The sequence below is a fragment of the Zalophus californianus genome, chromosome 9 (genome assembly GCF_009762305.2).
Source record: "Zalophus californianus isolate mZalCal1 chromosome 9, mZalCal1.pri.v2, whole genome shotgun sequence".
NCBI lineage: Eukaryota > Metazoa > Chordata > Mammalia > Carnivora > Otariidae > Zalophus > Zalophus californianus.
In genome coordinates this window covers 120,876,407-120,899,048 of record NC_045603.1, presented here as the reverse complement: position 1 = coordinate 120,899,048, position 22,642 = coordinate 120,876,407, and the positions used below count along the sequence as shown (strand labels likewise).

The 22,642-nt window shown below is 38.6% G+C and overlaps 1 protein-coding gene across 14 annotated transcripts in view; it reads right to left on the bottom strand.

The window, feature by feature from the left end:
- NEBL (nebulette) overlaps positions 1-22,642 on the bottom strand; it is a 350,953-nt gene that overhangs the window by 78,412 nt on the left and 249,899 nt on the right. For 12 of the 14 annotated variants that reach the window (XM_027594770.2, XM_027594773.2, XM_027594779.2 and 9 more), the window contains 3 exons: positions 22,061-22,171; positions 12,471-12,572; positions 11,407-11,508 (listed from right to left, as the gene is read on the bottom strand). The exons of the other annotated variants lie outside the window; for them this stretch is intronic. In XM_027594770.2, coding sequence (XP_027450571.2) covers positions 11,407-11,508; positions 12,471-12,572; positions 22,061-22,171 — 315 coding nt within the window. The remainder of the gene's footprint in view (positions 1-11,406; positions 11,509-12,470; positions 12,573-22,060; positions 22,172-22,642) is intronic. 14 annotated transcript variants of the gene reach the window in all.

The window sequence follows — 22,642 nt, the reverse complement described above, 5'->3', positions numbered from 1 at the left end:
ATTCTCCAACCCCAGCCACCACAGGTGTCTTAGTTACATATTAGCTAAGTGGCAAGAAATAGGTTATATCTTCTCTGAGAACCGAGAGCCTATCCTACTGTCTGCACACCACACAGAGCGGGTAGAACTTGGAAATTAACCCGACACATTCTCACCTGCTCTGAAACCCGGCATTTGTTCTTCCCAAGTGAAGGTATGTTTTTGAAAAACCATCATCCATCCACATTGTGATGACTCATCCTACCTCACAGTAAGAACTCAACACAGGCTTGGTGTAATGAGTAGAGGAAAAAGGAGTCATCACAATGTGGGTGGACGATGGCTTTTCAGAAGTCCATGACGTAGGAGGAGTTCCTTCCTGAGGTTGGGAGTGTGACCAAGATCTACTCTGTCAAGACTGGAGTCCGTAATCTTTCCAACAGCAAATCTGACTGGATCACACTCACTTAGGCTCAGATGGTTAAGCGTCTGCCTTCAGCTCAGGTCATGATCCCGGGGTCCTGGGATCGAGTCCCGCATCGGGCTCCCTGCTCAGCGGGGAGCCTGCTTCTCCCTCTGCCTCTCTCTCTCTCTCTCTCTGTCTCTCATGAATAAATAAATAAAATCTTAAAAAAAAAAAGAATCTCTTTAAAAAAAAAAAAGTGGTTTAAAGGTATGCCCAGCACTTCTACTCCCATTAGCTAGGAATATAAACTTGCTAAAAGTCAACTGAGCTTGTCCCTAACCCCGTTTATGCTAGCTGTATTTATCATAATCACATAATTTAATTTAATACTGCAAACACAAATTTACCGTAAAAAGAAAGTTATCCCTATGAAAACTACATTATTTCCATGAAAGACTTAAGGACAGCAATTCCCTAAAAAAACCTGCTATCAAATTAAGGGTAGTCAAGACAACCAGAAAAGTCAGGAGTGGGATGTAAATAATGTAGAAAGTTCTGGAACTCAGAGAGATTGGCAGTATGTCTTTGAGCAAAATGTCTTTCAAAAGGCAAATCATAGACCAATGCATTGTGATTATAGTTTGCAAGAAAAACAACACAAAACTCCAAACCACAGCTTCATTTGCAAAGAAAAAGACTTTCCACTACATCGAAAGTTTGGCAAATAAATGTACATACATGTGTTTTGTGTTAAACTAAAATGTTAAGGTACGTGTATGGTCTTTACACTTCCTCCTTCAACTACCTTCTTCATTTAAATGACTGAGTACAGGTCTGAATAAGATAAAAGGCTTCCACTACACATGTATTACTATATATATATATACACATATGTGTGTTTATACACCTGTGCCCACTAAGTCCCCATCTGTGAGCGAGGCCCTGGAGACATGCAGTAAGAAATAACTTTGATCACATCCAGGCATGACTGGTGATGGTTAAGCACAAACTCTGGAATGGTGAGCTGACTGCAACAACAGAGGGCAATGGGAGGCCATGGACTGTGTTTTGCGGCAGACCCTCTCCAAGTCTGGGGAACTGAGGGTATTTACATTACGGCTTGAAGAGAGTGTGCTTAGTGAGAGGAAGGGGGGAAAGGGATGAGTTGGGGGTGTCCTGATGGAGTGTGCCCGAGGGAACAGCATGTAGAAGCGCAGAGAGAGGCACGCACAGCATGGTAAAGGAATTTAAGAACACAAGGGTGGCAGAGGATGGAGATTACAGGAGAGACTGGAGAGCTGGAATGACCAGGCTCTACAGAGCCCTGTAGCTGTCAGGGATCTTGGTCGTCATCCAAAGGCCAGTATGAAGTCATTTTACACATGTCTGTGACTTGAGTAGATTTGCTATTGGAAGGATTTCTGACTCCAGTCTTGACAGAGTGTATCTTGCTCACTCCCAACCTCGGGAAGGAAGGAACTCCTACCTCATGGTAGGAACTCAACACAGGTTCAATGTAATGAGTAGAGGAAAAATGAGTCATCGCATTGTGGATGGATGATGGATTTTCAGAAACATACCTTCACTCGGGAAGAACAAATGCCGGGTTTCCTAGCAAGTGAGAATGTGTCGGGTTAATTTTCAAGCTTCACCCCCTCCGTGTGCCCTCTGCCCCTCGTGTAACTGTGCTGGCATGCAGAGAGTAGGAGGGGTTCTCTGTGCGACAGATGATATAACCTGTTTTTGCCACTTAGCTAATAGATAACTAGATGCTCATGGTGCCTGAGGTTGGAGAATATGAATAACTAAAGGAAAACTTGATGCAAGCCAGCATTGCATAGCTGAATTTTGATTAGATTTTAAATAGTTCAATGCAAGCAAAACCCTGCATTTTTTTCACCTGATGTTTTAAAAGATAAATTTATAGTAATTCTACCCTGTTATTAAAGATGAGTTTTCCCTGGAAAGACTAGATTGGACTATTTTATAATTTGGGACAGATTTCAGTTATCTGTGTATGTCTGCTCTCCCATTTGACAGTGAGCAAAGAATAGATCTTTATTCATTTTTTATCCCTAGTGCCTGGCATAATGCTCTGAATAGATTTGGCACTTACTCTATGTTTATTAAAGAAATATAAATTAATTATGAAAATGAGAGGCAAAAACTCTTATGACTCATAGAATGAGTCACACCCTGAGACAGGTGTTGGAACTATAACACTTCTCTAATTCTCCAAGTCCACACACACACATATATGCACACACGCGTGCACATGCACACACACAATCACTGTTAAATTGATTGGAATTCTATCCCATTAAAAAGAAAAAGAATGGAAAAGGAAATGGAAAACAATAGATTTTAAAATATTATATTGAATCTGTATTGCACTTTCCAGTTCCTGCTGGACTTTTATTCATTCATTCATTCATTCCAGAAATATTTATGTAATGCATACTCTTTGTCAGTTACTGGGCTCAAGAGTGCTCTACTGAAGAGACTGAGGAATCAGCTGGTAAATATGTTCAAATATTTGAAAAAATTTAAAAATGGCATTTGTTCTACTGCAGAAGGTAAAGTTAGTATTGACGGGCAGAAGTTTTAGCCAAAGAGATTTCTGCTGATTATAATGAAAAGAAGTTACATTTCGGTTACTACCTGTAGGATGTGTAAAAATTATTCCACTGAACATGAGAAACGTTTTCTTGAAAGCCTTCTCTGACCTCCCAAAGTAGAATATGTCCTGCTGATATATCTTTGAAACACCCCACATTTGCCCAGTCACACAGGTCATGCCCTTGTTATAATTATCTGCAAAACTGTCTATGCCGCAGGTCTTCCCCATTAGGCTGTAAGCTCAGTGAAGCAGGGGCTGGATCTGTCCCGTTCACCCTTGAAAATCTAACCCCAAGCACAGTGTCTAGTGTGTAATATCTGCTTCAGTAACTGTTTCTATCCATGGATGGATAATATTGAGAAGGAATTTTTTCACTGAAAGGCAGGACCAGGTAAATTCCATGGTGTCTTCAAATTTTGATATAGCCTTGTGATAGATTTGATGAGAACTTTATTTTTTTCATTCCTTCAGCATATTTTTACTTATAGTAATCGTTTTTAAATTTTAATATCCACCTCAATACCTCAAGATCATTTTTATTTTTTATTTTTTTTAAAGATTTTATTTATTTGACAGAGACACAACGAGAGAGGGAACACAAGCAGGGGGAGTGGGAGAGGGAGAAGCAGGCTTCCTGCTGAGCAGGGAGCCCGATGCAGGGCTTGATCCCAGGACCCTGGGATCATGACCTCAGCCGAAGGCAGACACTTAACGACTGAGCCACCCAGGTGCCCAAGATCATTCTTTTTAAAATGGGAAAATAGGGCACCTGGGTGGCTCAATTGGTTAAGCGACTGCCTTCGGCTCAGGTCATGATCTCAGGGTCCTGGGATGAGCCCCGCATCGGGCTCCCTGCTCAGCGGGGAGTCTGCTTCTCCCTCTCCCTCTGCCTGCCACTCCCCCTGCTTGTGCTCTCTCTCTCTGTCAAATAAATAAAATCTTTTAAAAAATTAAAAATAAATAAAATGGGAAAATACCAGTTTTGAAGGATCATCTAAGTACGTGATTCTACTTTCAAAAATTGTTAGCATTCTAGCTATTCAGTTGGTATTTCCTGAGGCATTCTCTGTATTAACCTCTATACTGGGCACTGGTTTTACTTGTTCCTGAGGATAACAAACTCACATTTAGGTGATATAATCAGAAATGATCAAGTAGGCATTACTGAATACTAGAGATCACAGAATTGATGTTTTGGGGAAGAAGAATAAAAATCCCAAATTCACATTCTTTCAAAATATGCATGAGAATTTGGTATGCCTCACATCTCGTGAGCGCTGGTCAGCTTAGGTCCTAATGATGGTGGCCTGGGGGCATAAATTACACTTTTTAGGAATAACTAGGTTCATAAAATAAGCTATTCAGAACTAAATGCCATTCCAATGCAATATTCTCCTAAGAGTATTTAATAGAAGTCTGATATTTTAAAAATATAACAAATTATAATAAAGTACTCTCATGACATCACTAATTAAGCACAGAGTAATGCAAATGATCCCAAAATTTGTGATTATACTTCATGCAAAATCATGCTTATGTCTGCATGGAGGTTTGAAATCCATTCACACCCTTTTTTTCCATTCACACCCTTAATTCATGATTCAAATATAGAAATGTATTACACACTATCTCAATACAAAATTATCTCCCTCATACTTACTCGTCTAACCAGCACACTACTCCTTTCTGGAGACCTTTATTTTTTTTTAAGATTTTACTTATTTATTTGACAGAGAGAGACACAGCAAGAGAGGGAATACAAGCAGGGGGAGTGGGAGAGGGAGAAGCTTCCCACTGAGCAGGGAGCCCGATGTGGGGCTCGATCCCAGGACCCTGGGATCATGACCTGAGCCGAAAGCAGACGCTTAACCGACTGAGCCACCCAGGCGTCCCTGAAGAACTTTATCTTTGAAGATTTCTACCACTATTATGCACTGGGCTATAAAATTGAACTTTAAAATTCTGTCTAGCCTTTCCAGGTTATTTCTGTCGTATGAAATTAGTTATTTAAAATATATCTGTCACTCTTATCCTTGTAATAAACATAGTAAGAAGCCAAGTGCTGTGAAATTTATCTCTCTCTAAGCTTGAGTGCTCTGTGTGATCTGATTCAAAAATGCCTAAGGCACAAAAATGCAAGGGTTTCCCTCATTAATTAACCACAGAGTAAAATAACTGCATTACATAAAAAACACACTTAGCAAACACTGACACCCAACCATTTCTTACCTCTTGCTGTAAGGTTTGTGCTTAAATGAAGTGAGAGAATAGCCAAATGGTTTCAATGGTCCCTTGCTCACCTTCTGACTGGTTCACTCACTCACTACACATACACACCCAACATCTTATTTTCAACCCACGCTTCACACACCTGAGTGTCTATCTCTTCACCCACACTCACATCTCCAGAGGCAATGCTTTCCCTTGACCAACTGGTTTCTCAAGACCATTTGAGAAAGGGAGATATAGGTATTGGGTTGGGTGATTTTGCTATGATTTTAAGGTAAATATTACCCCTTATGCCTAAGTCAATCACTTTGGAAATAAATGAAAAGTTACTTACACTCAGGATTGACTTTATTTACATTATAAATATCATCAAATCTAATGGTCCTGATGTTTACCAACTTTTTTTTTTATATAGAAAGGTGTAGAGGATCAGAATCCTAAAAGTTTATAAGGAATTTTAACAGATTTAGCAAGAATTTCAGAGGCCCTTACTTGGAGAAAACAGTGGGACAGTTAAACTACAATAATATCACTTAAATTCATTCCTCATAACTGCTTCTGGACAAGGCAGTTATTTCAAAGATCTGAAGCCCGACTTCTAAACCCTGTAGTTCAAACCTTCGCCACAAGGGGCGCTGGGCTTCACAGCACCACCTATGGATCAGATTCAGAGTCAGAAAAAGGTGGAAAAAAGCAGACCGCAAAGGAAAGCTTTTCATCACAGCCAGAGAAACAACTGTTAGGAACAAAATGGAAACGCTGATAAGTATACCTTAATTATTGGCAAAAATGAAAAGTAAACAACACGTACCTATACAATGCCACATACCTATACCTCCAATTTTGGATGAAATTGAACTAAAAGCTGTCAAAGAAGAGAGTATAACCAGATATTATATAGAACTTGCCATAAAATTAGTAGTATTTCCAAGTCTGAATTTTACACAAAATCATATCCCTGTCCTTATTTCCATAACAAAATAACATCTTACTGATTTTGCACCGTGAATGATCTAGAGAAATTTGTTTAATTGGTCTATATATATTTATTGAGGTCCAGTCCATGCCATTCTATAATGATGAATTAAACACATGTCAACCCTGTCCCCATGAAGCCTGCTGTGTGGTAATAAAGGAGATATTTAAAACATACACATATAGGGGCACCTGGGTAGTTCAGTCGGTTAAGTGTCTGCCTTCAGCTCAGGTCATGATCCTGGGGTCCTGGGATCAAGCCCCACATAAGGCTCCCTGCTCAGCGGGGAGTCTGCTTCTCCCTCTCCCATTGCCTCTCTCCCCCATTAGTGCTCTCTCTCTCTCTCAAATGAATAAATAAAATCTTAAAAAAAAACACACACACATATATATAAATATATGACTAGTATAAATTGTGTTAAGAACAATAAGGAAAAAGAACTGAGAATAAAGGAGAGAGAGAAATACAATTTAAATTGGCAACTCAAGTACAAGACCTTGAAGCCAATACTTGGGTGTAAAGAGATTGGCTGGGAGAGTGCTTGCCAGGAAGGGAAATGGGAGATTCTCCAAACCAATTAACATCCCCATTCAATTTGAGGACAATATTTATAATTAAATTTTAATGGCAATCTAAAATGTACTTTTTATGTTTCAAACCCATTCTTATCAATATGCCACATGCAATTTTAGAACAAACACTAGTTATTATAAATACAAAAGTTTCCTTGATGTTATTAAACTAAAAGAATTCCATTCATCCCATAGATAAATTTCCAGTAATAAATTAAGATGATATATGAATATATTAAAAATTAACTGCTCTTAGAAGAATTTTTTAAGACGATGGCTTCAACAGTTACTCCACTAACATTTAAGATACTTGTAAATACACCAATCTCATTATCTTGAAAGACGAGATTTCACTTTAATTTTTTTACTGATTTTTCTCTTAACTACTTGACCATAATTTTATGTTCCTTCCAAGTTTAAACAAGGAAACTTTACAACTTGGGGGGGCAAAGCTATTGTACAAGTTAGCAGGAAGGGTTTTGTGTTTCCACTACATTTTCTGGGTTCAATCCCACAAAGCATAATTTACTGATAAATTGGGAGAATTCTGCCCCTTGCTTTCTCGTTCTCGGCTCTTCATCCGGCAGCTCTTACCACCACAAACCTCGAGCACCGTCTCCTCAATCCCCGCCTTCCCTGACACAGTGATCCTGGTACCATCTGCTCTCTCCTTCCTGCCCCTGCCCCCAGGTCCCCTGCTTCTTGCCATTCCTAAATCACTTTCCTTCTTGATATTTCTTTGCCTTTGAGTGCTCCTGTATTCACAATCTGACATTAGGTTAGGAGCAAGAGAATATGTAGGTGATCTTCAGAGTTGCCGATGAAAATAATAAAGCAAAGTTTCTGCACTTGTCTCTAGTTCATACACCTGAAAATACAAATGGAACATATCAAGTTCATTCCAGAAGTCCTATATATTCACCTGCCCACTTTTCCTTTCTTCTGATGAGTTTTTACACTATGAGAGCAGCAAGAATGTCATGGAGAAAACAAAGATGATAGATATAATGTAACTTGCAAATTGCAACCTGCTTAGGTATCTGATCCTTCAGTTGCTAAAGGATTTGGATTTTTTTAAAACCTGCCTGGGTGGCTCAGTCAGTTAAGCCACTGCCTTCAGCTCGGGTCATGATCCTGGAGTCCCGGGATCGAGTCCCGCATCGGACTCCCTGTTCGGCAGGGAGTCTGCTTCTCCCTCTGACCCTTCCCCTTCTCATGCTCTTTCTCTCATTCTCTCTCTCTCTCAAATAAATAAATAAAATCTTAAAAAAAAAAAAAAAAAACCTGCCTAAAAACCGAGATAGGAGCAAATGGTAGGATTTCTGGTGACTGAATTTGAAATATCAAAATTAAAGCTCAAGCTGCTAAGAACTCTTGAATAAGATCATGAAGGAATGAATTTCAGACTGGAATCTAAAGGCCAGTGTGGCTATTCCTACTTCAATCTGTGCATAAATTCCTGTAAAAGTGCAGAGTGGAAAGCTATTCTGAATATCGGCAGTTAAATTATTCTTGTGAAGTTACATAGTGTTTCTATTAGCCAGGCAGCATTTTAACCCTGACAACAAGCCTAAGAAGTAGGTATTGTAGTCATTCCCATTTTACAGATGAGGAAGCTGTGTCCAGGGTCACTGAACCAGCAAGAGGCAGAACCTGGAGTTTAGCTCAGGCAGTCCTGCTCTGGAGCCCATTTTCCTAACCTGTCAACCAAACCGTACTGTTTTTCTAGAATCTCCTGCTTCTCCTATAGAGTCAATGGGAAGTCTTTGTCCACAGAAAAGGCCGAAGAAGAGTTGCCGAATGTGCCTACTATGCTCTGCCTCTTCAGGCCCTGCCCATCTCGGGCCGTGGACGAGAATGTGTCCCCAGGCTCTTAGCGCATCCACAGCCTCCTGAGTCATGAAATTGTTTTGTAAGTGAGAGTGCCTTATACATCATAAAATGGTGAATATGAAGCGCACTGACATTCAGTTGTCTCTCATTTACCCTCTTTGCTCATTTTCACCCCATGACCAGCAAGTTGTCCCAAGTTCTGAGCACCCCATGTGTGGACCAAGATGGTAGCATCCCAACTGGCCTCCGGGATGCTTCTCCTCTCATGAGGCCTTATCTCCTGCACAGTGCTGCCATGCTAACCTTCCTTAAATAGTATCTTCTTCACAATGCTTCTCTGTTCAAAATTTTCTGTGACATTCATTTCCTATCTGAAGGAGGGTACTTGAGTGGAGGGTACTGGAGAGACTATCGTTAAAATGGTGAGAAGTAGTAGCGGTGACTCCTTTTCTGAATTCAACTCTACAACGCTCCCAATTATTACATTTGAAATCACTTTTCTTCTGTACCTTTTCTTGTATAGAACATATTATTCCTATTCTGCTCCATAAGTATGGCCCACAGTCCAAATGAATACAACATTGACCCATTTACCATCATCACAGCATCTCAACTCCTCCCAGATTTCCATGTGTATTTATGATTCCCCTCTCCTTGCTGGGAGCCTCTCCTGTCTGTCAGACCCCTTTTCTCTGTCCTGCACATTCCCAACCTTTATTTGGGGTCTTCCCCTGAGCAGACCTTTCAGTCCATCTTAGCTCAAATCTACCTGTTACACCAAACCCTTCCAACTACACACCCCTCACTGATGTCCTTCTCCACACTCACAGGATGTGACAGATAAATGCTTTACTGGCATTTCTCTTTCTACTAATAAATTTGAGCATCATTTAAAATGTTTATTGACTATTTTTGTTATTATGTTGCTCTTCTATAACTGTTCATTCATCTCCTCTACTCATTTTTCTATAGGGCTTTTAGATTTTCTTTTCACTATTAAAGAATTTTTTATACTCTAGATATAAAAATGTTCTCATCATTTGCATTACAAATGCTTTTCCAAATATTTGAAGACCACTGCTCTTCTTTCTACATTTTAAAAAGCTTTCCTCAGACACTTCCTTCTCCATAGACAATCCAATTTACTTAATTTATTCAAATATTTAATTTGATTCAAAATGCTTAAAAAGTCTGTTTGGATTCTAGCTGGAATTGCATGGGATTTTTTTTTTTTAGAAAAAAATTTTCAAATTTTATTTATTTTCTTTAATAAATTCTACCCCCAACTTGGGGCTCAAATTCACAACCCCTAGATCAAGAGTTGCATGGTCCACTGACTGAGCCAGCCAGGTGCCCCTTGCGTGAAATTTTTAAAATTAATTTTGGAAGAATTAACATTTCTATGATACTGAGTACTGAGACTCCTGAGCTAGAGCATAGTTGGTCTTCTCATTGGTTCAGATGTCATTTCATATTCTTCAGTCCGATTTTATAGTTTTCTTCATTTACACCTCTCCATTTTGAAATGTCATCCAACTTTTGCAACTTGAGGAATGCATATTTTCAAAAGTGAAAACACCGTAACTATATAAAAGTTGCTTTTGATACTATTATTTTTAACTTGGCAAATATTATCATTTTCCATTAAAAGAGTTTTAATTCTATTGTTAGGTATGCCTAACTATCCTTTTATAGCTTCTAGATCTCCGGTCTTTTTAAGACCAACTCTGTCATCTCTATGTGGTATATATATTCTCCTGGGTTTTCTTTTAAGATTTTAAAATTATTTTATTGTTTATATTCACATTTCTAATCCATCTGGAATTCATTTTGTATATAAGTTAAGATTCAGGTCCAATTTTATTTTTACTCTGATGGATGGACAGTTATGTCAGCACCATTTATGAACTAATATAACTTTTTTCCCACTGACTTGAACCAACACTTTCATCATATATTAAATTCTTATACATATTGGAATCTATTTCAGGATTTCCTATTCTATCCTACTGATTATTTTATCTCTTACTGTACTAATCCCATATTGATTTAATTTCAGTGGTTTTATATTATGTTATGGTAACCCATAACTTAAGTTCTCCTTCACTGGTCTTCATTTTCATACTTCTAAAGGCTCTTCTGAGGCATTTCCTTTCCATTCAAACTCTAAGATCATTTACCCATATACTTGAAAAAATCTATTGGCTTGTAATTGAAATTGCATGACATTTGTATATTAATTTGGGGAGAATCGCAATTTTTATCTACCAAGACATTCAGCCAAAAACATGACGTGTCTTTATACTTTTTCAGATCTTGTTTGATGTTCTTCCATAAGATTTCAAAGTTTTCTTCATTTGCATCACCTCTTTCTTATTTTGTGATTAAATTAGAGCATATGAAAATCGATATTTTATTACCTAGTTATAAACTGTGTGTATGTGTGTATAGATAGACAGCAATCTAATTATTGACCTAATCTAATTTAATTGACACCACAATTGCAGAATTCTAGAAATCCTAGGAAATGTGACAACATGGCTAACCTCATTGAAAAATGTTAGACTTTGAGCCGGGAGAAAAGAAAACTTTGTTTTGCGCTTAAAATTGGACTCATTTTATCTTTTACTGAAATTTGTAATTATTGCAATCCTATCTGAAATGGTTTCAGAAACATTATCTTTGCATATTCTTGCAATTAAAGATATTATCTAAAATGAAATAGTTTTTTGTGCCACTAGAAACAAAATCTCTGAATAAAATCATTGTGGAATCATCATTAGAGTCTTACTTGACTAGAAAGTTTAGAAGCTTCCACAGCATGTTCGAAATCTGGTCTTCCAATTACAGCAGGCTCTTTATTCATTACTCCTTGCCCCTTCTTGTATTCTGCCTAAAATTAATAAATAAGAGAATGTTAAATATTTCTACTTTCCAGTGAAGAATTATATTAATATTAGCTGAAATAAAATATAAGAGACCCTCCATCCATAAAAAAACATTCCTTACAATACACCGAACACAAAAATGCTGACTGGTAGAACAGAAATTGACTTAGTGTGGTTAATTAAATTCAACTTTTTTTGTAGTAAATTAATTATTAAATTTGCGTCTATGTATCCTGTCATCATCATGGTGCTTATGTATAAACCCTGAAAAAAAAACTAGGAAAAATTACTGGATAATTGAGATCCTGCCTTCTGTAGACAGATAGCTTGTATGGCTCCTTTCATCTTAGGAACTGATTTAACTCCGTTTGGTTAGCATCAAGTTAAATCTTGTAAATAGTTATTAATTTTTAAGTGAGTATAGTCTCTGTTATTCAAACATTTGGTCTGTGTGAAGCCATCATTTTTAACCAGGGTGCAAGTTATGTTTAAATAAAATGGTATTAACCAGTAAGGATATCTTGGAGAAGATATGATAAGAAAAGAGCCAAAATGTGTAGAAAATGTACAAGGGTAAATGGTGGCAAAAAAGAATCTGCACAATTAACAGTAATACAATAGAAACAAGGCCAAGTGAAGTTCTTTGGGACAGGGAAAGGTGAGAGACCAGATGACTAACAAAGTTGACTTTCAGGCTGAGGCATTCAAACGTTACTTTATGCCCGAAGAGCACTTACTTTTCTTAAATTATGACAGCATTAGCCATAGTCAAGGTGAATTTGGGCAGTTTCTGCATTCTGAATAATTTACACAGTCAAATGGATATTTCAGGTAAAAAACTTGAGATGTCATTAATTCAGATTGATTAATTTCACTAATTAAATTAACCATTCAACCACCAAAGTCATGTGTTATCTCCTGAAAAAATAAGAAATCATTTCTGCTCAAGATAAGAAAGAGAGATTACATTGCTTATGATCTTGGAGATCTGTGTTGCCATCTTGATGTCTGGTCTATTGAGATCCGCACTGTACATGTGGGTGTCCTGCACATCTTTTCTATAAGAAATCTGATCAAAGAGACAGTTTTGATTGAAAGAAAGAAAAAGAAGAAATTAGTAATTTTATAGAGCTACCAATCTTAATGTCTATAACATCATTTATCCTTGCCATAATCATCTTAGAGAACCCACTGACCATAAATTATTTTTTTTAATTTTTTTATGCACAACATTTATTTGAATAGATACATTATTTTCTCTCCCATACCTAAGTCTCACTAGCATTACTTCATATAAACTGGATTCATACAACCTAACAAATGTGAGCCCAAGACTTCGGAACAAAACCAATCTTACAGAATCTTACAGAATTCTTACGGAATTATCACCTTAAAAGCACATCATTACGTGTAAGTGTGTATGTACATATTCACATACAGAATATCCTCAACAAGGGCTTTAACTTGCGCATCACACAGTCTCAACCCCCAGTGGATGCAGGATAAGCCCAGTACATGAGTGTAGAAAAATCACTTCCTGGGGTGAGGGTGTGTGAAGCTTCTCCTCTCCAGCTCTCTCTTCTTTTTCTGACTGGACGCTTAAAATGCCCATGTCTGGCAAGTCTAGTCATGTGTACATACTTGTATTACCTAGCAAATATCATCGCAATGACTTGAGCCTCCAAAAATAAAAGCAATGACATTAAGGAACATCCATTCTCTGAATGCACATGAGATACAATCAAACCAAAGTGTGGAAAATAGACATTTAAAGAGAAAAATGCATGTAAATTTTACCAAATGTACTTTAGACGATGGTGGTTATTTAGATTAACTCCACTGACAAACAGGAGGGGAGACCAGATGAGAACTGGTATAACGTCCCACAGTCAACACCTCACCAGTCTGTCCATTTCTCTGCTTCCTGAGGTCAGTCATGAGCTGAAGGAGTATTTATCTATTTTCCAGATGTAATTCTATTTGGCAATATCACCAGGGGCTGGTCGACTTGCCCATTACATTAGTTCTATTAAAGTTCTACTGCAAAGGGGGCAGCAATGGTCATTTTTAAGACCATTTTCTCAAGGCATAGAAAGGTAAAACATAGAAATGTAAAACAACATCAATACAAAATGCACAATTAATTATATTTGTACAAAACAAATATTTCTATTGTTGCCTGCAGACTTTCTACAATAGCATCATCTAAGGTACTTACTCAAAAATTAGATTCCTGAGGTCCATCCCCAACCCTACATAATAGAATTTCTGAAGAATCTGCATTTTAATGAATTCTCCTATTAATCAATACGAGCCAGTGTTCTAGATAATATCAATGTATCTTGTTATTTTCCTTTCAGTCTTGCAGAGTTAAAAAAACATTTGTACTTTCTCATTTCTTTCAAAAATAATATCAGGTATAGGAAGTGAAAGGCTCCCTACGCATTATATTATTTTATTTCAGTGAAATATTTATATACATTTCTATTTACTCTTTTAAGGGCTTGCATTCACCTCACCACCAAGACTGTTTTTAAAACAATGTTTATAATCATGAATCTAACAAGTGAACACAACTTCAATAGAATTAACATAATTTCAGCAAGAACATCTGTTTTCTTCAGTATTTCTGTTCTCATAGGCTTTACTGTCACAAGTAATTCAGGTAAGTTTTGTGCACACAGGTAGCAAAAGAAACATGAAAATGGGCTGAAAACTGAGTTATATTATTGGGTGAATTTTTTAAATCTTTAGGGGTTTAAAATTAAGCCAATTTCATTGGCTTCAAATAACAACACCCTCATGCGCCAATGATGGCCAATCAACCTCCACCTGCACTTGGTTAAACACAAGCTGTGTAAACAAAAACTGACTCTCAGGTGAAAACAAACCAAAATTACTACCCACCTACAAGACTAACTGTTTCTGAGTTACTGCATTCATACAGAAACCGCAGGGGGGTAATGTCTTTTTGTTTAGAAAAGAATGAGGATAAAAATGGAAACCCTTACTTTTTGAAAAGAGCTGCAACCTTCCAGAAATCTAAGCTTTGTATGGGTTACGTAATTATATGCTGCTCAGCCTTATGACTGCGTGAAGAGAGGTGAGGGGCACGAAGGCGGAAGGAGCAGGGCTCTGAATAGGGCCCCATCATCCATGTAAATTGCAAATTAGAGGCCGGCATATGTGACTCAAAACAAATATTAAGACTGACAAGAGCTGCAAATTCAAACAAGCGGACACCACAGAGCCACACAGGAGAACAGCACGGGAGCCCGGTCACTAGTCAGATCTTCCAGAATACCACTGCGTGGGACATCCCACAGGAACGGGGCTTTACATGGAGAGGCGCAGAGCGGTAGGCTCCTGGTCTTCACTGTCTGCAAGGATGTCTGAACTTGATGGTGCGGCAACATAGCTGCCTAAGAGTGCTGCTCATCTTCCTCCTCCCTAACCCGGGTCTGAGGGAAGCTCGCCTGACATTTCTCAAATATCTGCACTATGTCTTTGCTCCGTTCTGCAGTCTGTCAGAACCCAGGAAGAATAAAAACAGTACATGGTAGAAGAGAGGTGTGGCAGGGTGTTTGTTTTTTTCTTTTCTCTATTTCCTGAATAAATTCAACCCCTAAGTGCTAATGTATTAGAGCAAGGGACTGGCCTCCATTCTTCAGGCCGTCTTCTCATGACAAGATGGTGTTCTGTATAACACTGTTGAATAAGAAGAGAAGAAGAGAAGAAGAGACTCCTGAAGATCATCAGCCCAGGATGGGTGCAAGCTTGAGGGTCAATGATTGATTTTACCTCATTTTATTTATTTATTTATTTTTAAAGATTTTATTTATTTATTTGACAGAGAGAGAGACAGCGAGAGAGGGAACACAAGCAGGGGGAGTGGGAGAGGGAGAAGCAGGCTCCCCGCTGAGCAGGGAGCCCAATGTGGGGCTTGATCCCAGGACCCTGGGATCGTGACCTGAGCCAAAGGCAGATGCTTAACGAATGAGCCACCCAGGCGTCCCTTACCTCATTTTATTTACTGTTTTGTTCCCTACTGCATCCTCAGAGCATGGAAGGAAAAAGCAGGAAGGGGGAGATGGGAGGAGGGAGGACAAAGGAGAAGAGAGAAAAGAAGAAGAAGGGGGAAGAGGAGAAATAATAACACCAATAATAATCTCCACTTTCGACCACTTATTATGGACCAGGTAGCGTATTAAGGACTTAATATTCACCGCCTCACTCACGCATTTCTTGAATGTATGACTCTAAGGATTTACATCCCTTACACCAAGTTCTGTCTACTGCTCTTCTTTTTCAAAATTTTTCTTAATTTTTACCTATTTATTCTCATTAATGAACATTAGAATAATTCTAGTCAGTTCCACAAAGGAAACAAATGGAACTTCAGTGGGCATTGCATGCAACTCAACCTACAAAACAACTCAGGGAAAAATCTCTCAAAACTATTTCAGTCTGTTCCCAAGAGAAGAAGGTGTATTTCCCCACTTCTTTAAACCTTGTATTATGCCTTTCAATGAAGTTTCATCATTCTCCTTCTCGAGGTCCCACATGAGGCAAAAAAGTAATTATCATATGCTGATCATTTCCTTATACCTTGATCTTGTATCCAAGATAAACTGCCTTTTCTTTTTAATAACATATAACAATATATAATCTTATCTGTAAAGACTGACTGTGGTTTCTTCCTCAGGAACACCTGAAATTATTACCATACATGCTTGATCTCTCCCTCCTTTTTTTTTTTTTCCACTTAATTTCTTTCCTGGCCCTTTTCCACATATCTGGGTCATTTTCCTAAGTTATGCCTCTATAATGGACATGTGTAATTTCTGTATCGGCCTGGGGTTTTTTATTTGGAAACTGCCCCTCCCTCTCACTCTGTGTGATTTGGTGGGGCTGTCCAAGGCAGCCTACTTTCTTGGCGACAGGGGTGGTGACATGACAGGTTGTCCAATCAGACATCTCATCCCTTTAGAAGCCACGATCAATTAGAAGGCAGACACATAACCCAGGGAGGGCCAGAGTCACTGATGGATCTGAGGCTGGAGGGAGAAAGGGCTTCTGTCCTTCCCTCTGGAATCAGCGGCTCTAGGGATGATCTAATTCTGGAAACACCAGCTGTCATCTTGAGACCACCTAGACAGTCTGTCTGAAAGCAAAGCCATGACATGGGGAGAGACGAAGAGTCCCAGTGACACTGTGAGCCTCTGGATCCAGGTACACCTAAAGGTAGCTTGAATTTCCAGTTATGCAAGCCAATAAATTTTCATGTTTTACTTAGCTAACTTGAGATGGAGTTCTATTGCTAAACCTAGAAATGCCCAATTAACACAGTCTCTGTTTCAGGTTTTTCTGCAGTGTCAAATCTGTTCTTCATTGCCTCCAATAAAGATATTAATTCTATCAAATTTGTTTTGGAATTTCTTCCTTGTCTCACCATGTTCACTTTGTCCCTCAGTTTGTACTTTCATCATTTTATTGTCTTTTAATCTCAGCTTGTTCCTTATAATCTTGATCTTTTTTTATTACGTTCAGTTAGCCAACATATAGTACATGATTAGTTTTTGATGCAGTGTTCAATGATTCACTAGTTGTGTATAACATCTTTTACATTTTTTTTTTTTTTTACATCTTTGCAGAGGGTCCGACATGGCAGGCATTGTTCTGAGCACTTTACATGCAGGAATGCATGAAGTCATCATCCCACCCTTGTTGTGCGGCATTGTCTGTGTCCAACCGGGCTTCCTCAACACTCCCTCCCAGGACTGGAACTAGTTATCCACAAGCCCCTTCCTTGTATTGTTCTGAGTTGGGCTTGGTCAATGAGAGACTCAGATTTATGTCCTTGGAGATGCCAAGATTGAGAGATGAGGGGACAGCCAGGATGACAGCCACAGACAGACCCCCGTGGGGGAATTAAGGCTGGGGAGCAGACTTAGAGAAGTCAAACCCAGCTGGCCCCAAACCATCATTCCCCTTGCCACTCTGATGAAGGTTAACGTGATTCTTGGTGAGAAGAGACTAGAAAGGATTTACATCTTAAGTTTGGCAGAACAGAAGGGCGTAGTGGGGCCTGTATTTAGTTATACTCTTGAAGCACTCGTGCAGTCATTCCCAAGACATACTTTTATCCTAAACTCTCACATTAGAGAAGCCCCCAGGTATCTCACATAGGCACAAGGACTGGAAATTCTAACCCAGGCTTACTTCTGTCTGGGCATCCTGTATGTAAAAAATGAGTAAAGGATTAGATGATAAGTATTATTTTTATGAGAGAATGTAAACCTTTTATATACAGGTAAACCTAGGATCTGACATTCATCAGAAGGCAGAAAAGTTTTCAATCTCCTAAAAGATGGGAGTAAAATACTGAGTGGCATCTTTCTCATTATTATTGTTGTCATTGTTTATAAAAAGCATTTTAGAGTTGATAGAAGTTTTCTTATTCATGAGTTAATTTTACCACCACCACAATCTTGTAAAGAAGGCAGAATGGGTATTACTAACTATTCTTGTCTCAGAGATGAGCAAAACACTAATGTATCTATTTTAATACTAACTCCCAAAGTGCTGTTACTATAAGTCACATTGGGGAACCACACAGAACCATGACAGCCTCTCTAGTATCATTTTACTGATTTATCTCTAAGCTTTTTCACTTTCCGATGGAATAGAAATTTTATCTCCTGATAAGTTTTTCGTACCATTAAGAAAATATATATATCATTCTTAAACATGAAGTCTCTTGTTTCCCCTGCTGAATACTTCCTTCCAATACACATTGAATTGATTATATGGTGTTTTAGAAGAGTTTACCACTCCAATTTCATCACAAGTCTATACAGACCACATTACTTACAAAACTTAAGATGGCAGTTCAAAATTTGTTTGACTTCCTTCAGAACTATTGGGTTTTGCATCCCTGATAAGATTGATGAGAACTAATAATGTTACTGGGGTTTTCATTTTGAGCCCATCTTTAGGGGAAAGTAACCGGATAGATTATCTCCAGTTTCTCTAATTACATTAGAAGAATTTGGCAGGGGTACATCCCTTAAGATACGAAAGGATTTAGATTGGCTGTTTTTAATCATTTCTTGATTATAGTATCAACAAGATAGGTAGTTATATGGGTTCAGGATCATTTTGAACATGCCCTTCTGACCTAAATGCTTCTTAATATAAATTTCACATACAGTTGGCCTTTTTCTCAATCTAAGCTCTGTTAATTATTTCAAATTGACTATGAAATCATCCTAACCTCTCAAATCACCCTTTAAAATTGGAGGGGGACCAAAGAGGACTCATATTTTACAGAGCTGCTCCTCTGCAAAGCCCTTTATATATATATATATATATATATATATACACCATCTCATTTAATACTCGCAAGAGCCCAGTGAGTTGGATACCACTGCCCCACTTTACAGATGGGAACACTGAGATTTGGAGATATTAAGTAACTTGTCCAAGAGCATACAGGCAACATGTGGTCTGACTCTAAATTCCTTTTCTACTATGTGCTACAGTGGAGGATATTGGGATAAATGATCTCCCCTGCCCCGTTCCATGCTCACTGAATTGGGGGGGGGGAGTGGGCAGAAGAGACTAGTGCCCCTAGAACGACTAGTCTTCCTGTTGAAACTCTGAGTTACACAGAGGGGAGAATTCAGTCAGCCCTCACAGAAGTCCTCTCCCCTTCCTCTTCTGCCTATTCAGACTTCTAAAGGCATGAGGGAGAGAACAGTTCTGAAAGGAGAAACATGCCCTTTGGCCCATTGATAAATGTTCTAATAAAAGTTTGAGCTGAAAGGAGGCAGAACTTAAAAGGTTTAAACTGCAGTTGGCCCAGTTTCTTGGTTCTCTAACAGACACTAGAAAGCTGACTTGCTTGGGTTAGCATCTAGGAAGTTCTTTATTTCAGATGCTCATATAAAATCTGTACTTTTGCTTTAGATATAATTTGGTCTTTATTTTCCTACTTTTTTCTTCTAACAGAAAGTATGTGTGACTGTTATCTTTATTATTGTTATTATCTGTAAATAGTTGCTCCACAATTCAAAACACTGATTTTATATTTCTTTTTTTTTTTAAGATTTTATTTATTCATGAGAGACAGAGAGAGAGAGAGAGAGAGAGGCAGAGGGAGAAGCAGGCTCCCAAGGAGCAGGGAGCCCGATGCGGGACTTGATCCCAGGACCCTGGGATCATGACCTGAGCTGAAGGCAGACGCTTAACCATCTGAGCCACCCAGGCGCCCTGATTTTATATTTCTTAATTGTTGTTTAATGGTGATGGTTAAAGTCTGATCCTTGATAAACTACAATAAATTACAATTTGCTTTAGGAAATGAAAAAAGAAAGCTGACTTGGTCTTGGTAGAAACATAAAATAAAAAGGTCAGCAAAGATGCCTTATTTCTAGGCACATCAGATATACGTGTGACAACACATTTTCTTTCAAATTAAATCAAGTCATTTAGAGGCATCATGTAAAGGGACATCCCACATTACGGAAGGGTAATTCTATTAGTAGATTCTCTGCAAATGGGTTTCGACAGACTGAAGTATTGTGGGAGACAGAGTTTTGTCTTTTGTGGAGATGCACTAGCCTCACCTAACAACCAGGAGAGGTACTTGCTTTCCTGTGGCTTTCGAGACCTAGGTTTAAATTTCATATTGTAGGGACAACAAATGTATTCTTCTAAGTGCCCTGACTCTAGGGGAATATCAGCTACTTCACAGGTAAAATACAAATATCATTCTCACTTTAAATCTGAGTAAATAGTCTTAAACACTTTCTAAATCCTATTATATGTACAAACTTTGCATGTGAAGGTCGAGCCGAGTAGGCAGAGGAGTGAAAGTAAATACATCCTTCTCCCATAAGTACACAGTATTGAATGGAAGAGAAAAGGCCTTTATACTCTATTCCCTCAATCCCTCAATCAAAGACCTTTTAAAAGAAAAGGCAGAGTTAAAATAATAACCCCTGCTATATGATAAGGAACTTCCGTATTTGAATTTCATTGAATTATAGAGTTGGAAGCAGCCTCCCGAGGGTCCATGTAAGGCGCTCCAGCCCCTCCCGGGCCATCACTGACGCCTTTGGTCCTGCAGCGCCTCGAATCTGTTGATCTAAATCCTGATGATAACCTATTTTGTCCCACATTTTTAAAATTTCATTTAAAATCTCAACCAATAACCAATGCCTTTTAAGAGGCATCTAGAAAAGGTGGACTTGGGAGTTTGACTCTTTCGTCTCATTTTCTTCATCTACAGAATGGGGACTCCGTACAGGGATTTTGTGAGAGTTGGAAACAATGGGAGTCTTGGCAGAGTTCCTGCTGCGCAGCCATGCTAAGTGGTAGTAATTATGGTTATGACCGTCATTCTGTAAGCAAACTGTTCTTACGAAGCATCCCCTTCAAATGGCCTTGCTGGTAATTACAGACGTGTAGCTTTCTCATCTCTCATCCAAGTTAAACCATCTTGGGAAATTGTCTTGGTACTGGCATCTTTTTACACATTGGAGTGAAAATGTAAAACCTCACTCCATTTGTACTTAAGCATTGATCTACTGCAATTTAATACCAGATAACTGTTGCCATCCTGGAAAGAGATACTGCACAGCCGAGGCTCTGGGGACACAACGTCAGCCAAGCCCCATTCAGTAAGGGAGCTAGGTGGTGGGACAGAGCCCATTGGAGATGACAAAGTTGTTTCAGGTAGTTTCCAAAGAAAGGGAGTTTCTTGACCCAACTAAGGCAGACGCCTTTATCTGAACTGATTGTAGCCCATAAAGAACCTAACGAACAGTCCCTACATGCCTCCTAGAGAACAAAGAACTCCTAATGGGGAGACAAATGAGCTTCCACTGAAATTTCAGGAAGAAATTATTCTTCTGGGCCACCGGGATAGTGGTGGTCATTGAGCAAACACATGGAAGTTTTGATGCACCTGCTAACTTACAACTTTATAATCTTCTAACTTACAACTTTTAAAAGAATTTATTTTCTCTGGGTCTGTTTCCTCTCCCTTGGTTTCTGCTAAGTCAGCCATTACGCATCAACTGCTTTCATGTTCTCCATGGGTCTTAAGTTTGACCATTTGCTCTCCATATGTGTTCCAAAAGAGTAGTGGGGTACTATCTCACTAGCCTTTGTGAGTGACTATTCCCCAGGCCAGTGGTTTCTGGTGTCCTTTCTCCCAGTTCTTCTACAATTCTAGACTGGAAACTACAAGAGCTTTACCATCAAGTCAAGGGCACTCTAGGAAATGCCAATAATCCAACAGGTCCAAAGCAGAACTTCCAATAGCTGCAAGGACCTGACATTTTAAAGACATTCTACAAGGTTTTAATGACTTTTGGTAGAGTAATTCAGATGAATTTATGACTGAACACTGAGAGATTTAAAAACAAGAAATTTTAAAGTTCTTTTTGAAGAGGAGAGTGGTAATATGTAAATTGCAACAATATATCCATTAGCCCTGATGTGGGTAACCATGATTTACCAGAAAAACATGAGGGATGGTGTCCTTACATTACTCTGGTGTTTATTGACCTCCATGGCATGTTTGATGTCAGGTGGCTCCTTCATATGGGCATAATCTGAGAATCCTTTGGCAGCATCGTGTTTCTGCTTATAAGCAACCTTTAAAAACACAAATCATTGTTAGTTTTTTCAGGGGTATATTACATTCTTACCTGTTAAATTTCAGGTTTTGCTAGGAGTTTGTGTATTTGAATCTCACCACTGATGGTCATATTTGCCTGAGCCTCTACAACAAGAGAATATACTCAGTGCTTTAAGGTTAGTGCTTCAGGTTAGAATCCTAAATCTGACTCTTTCCTGTTTGTTTCAAAATTCCTTGACCATATGCACGCTGAAATCCCCGCTCATATTCAGCTAGCTTAAATCTCAGCTACGGTTTTGGGAAACCTTCCAAATCTATGAGCTCTTAGGGTCATAAATGTCCAAGGTTTAAATCTTGGGAAAGCAACTGACAAAGTGGGGAAAATGACCAGATATTTAAAGGCAAATTTTTCATTTTTAATTAATTGTTATGACTTTTCTGTAGGCACAGCTATAATATAACATAAACCTCATTAAATGCCTCAACCT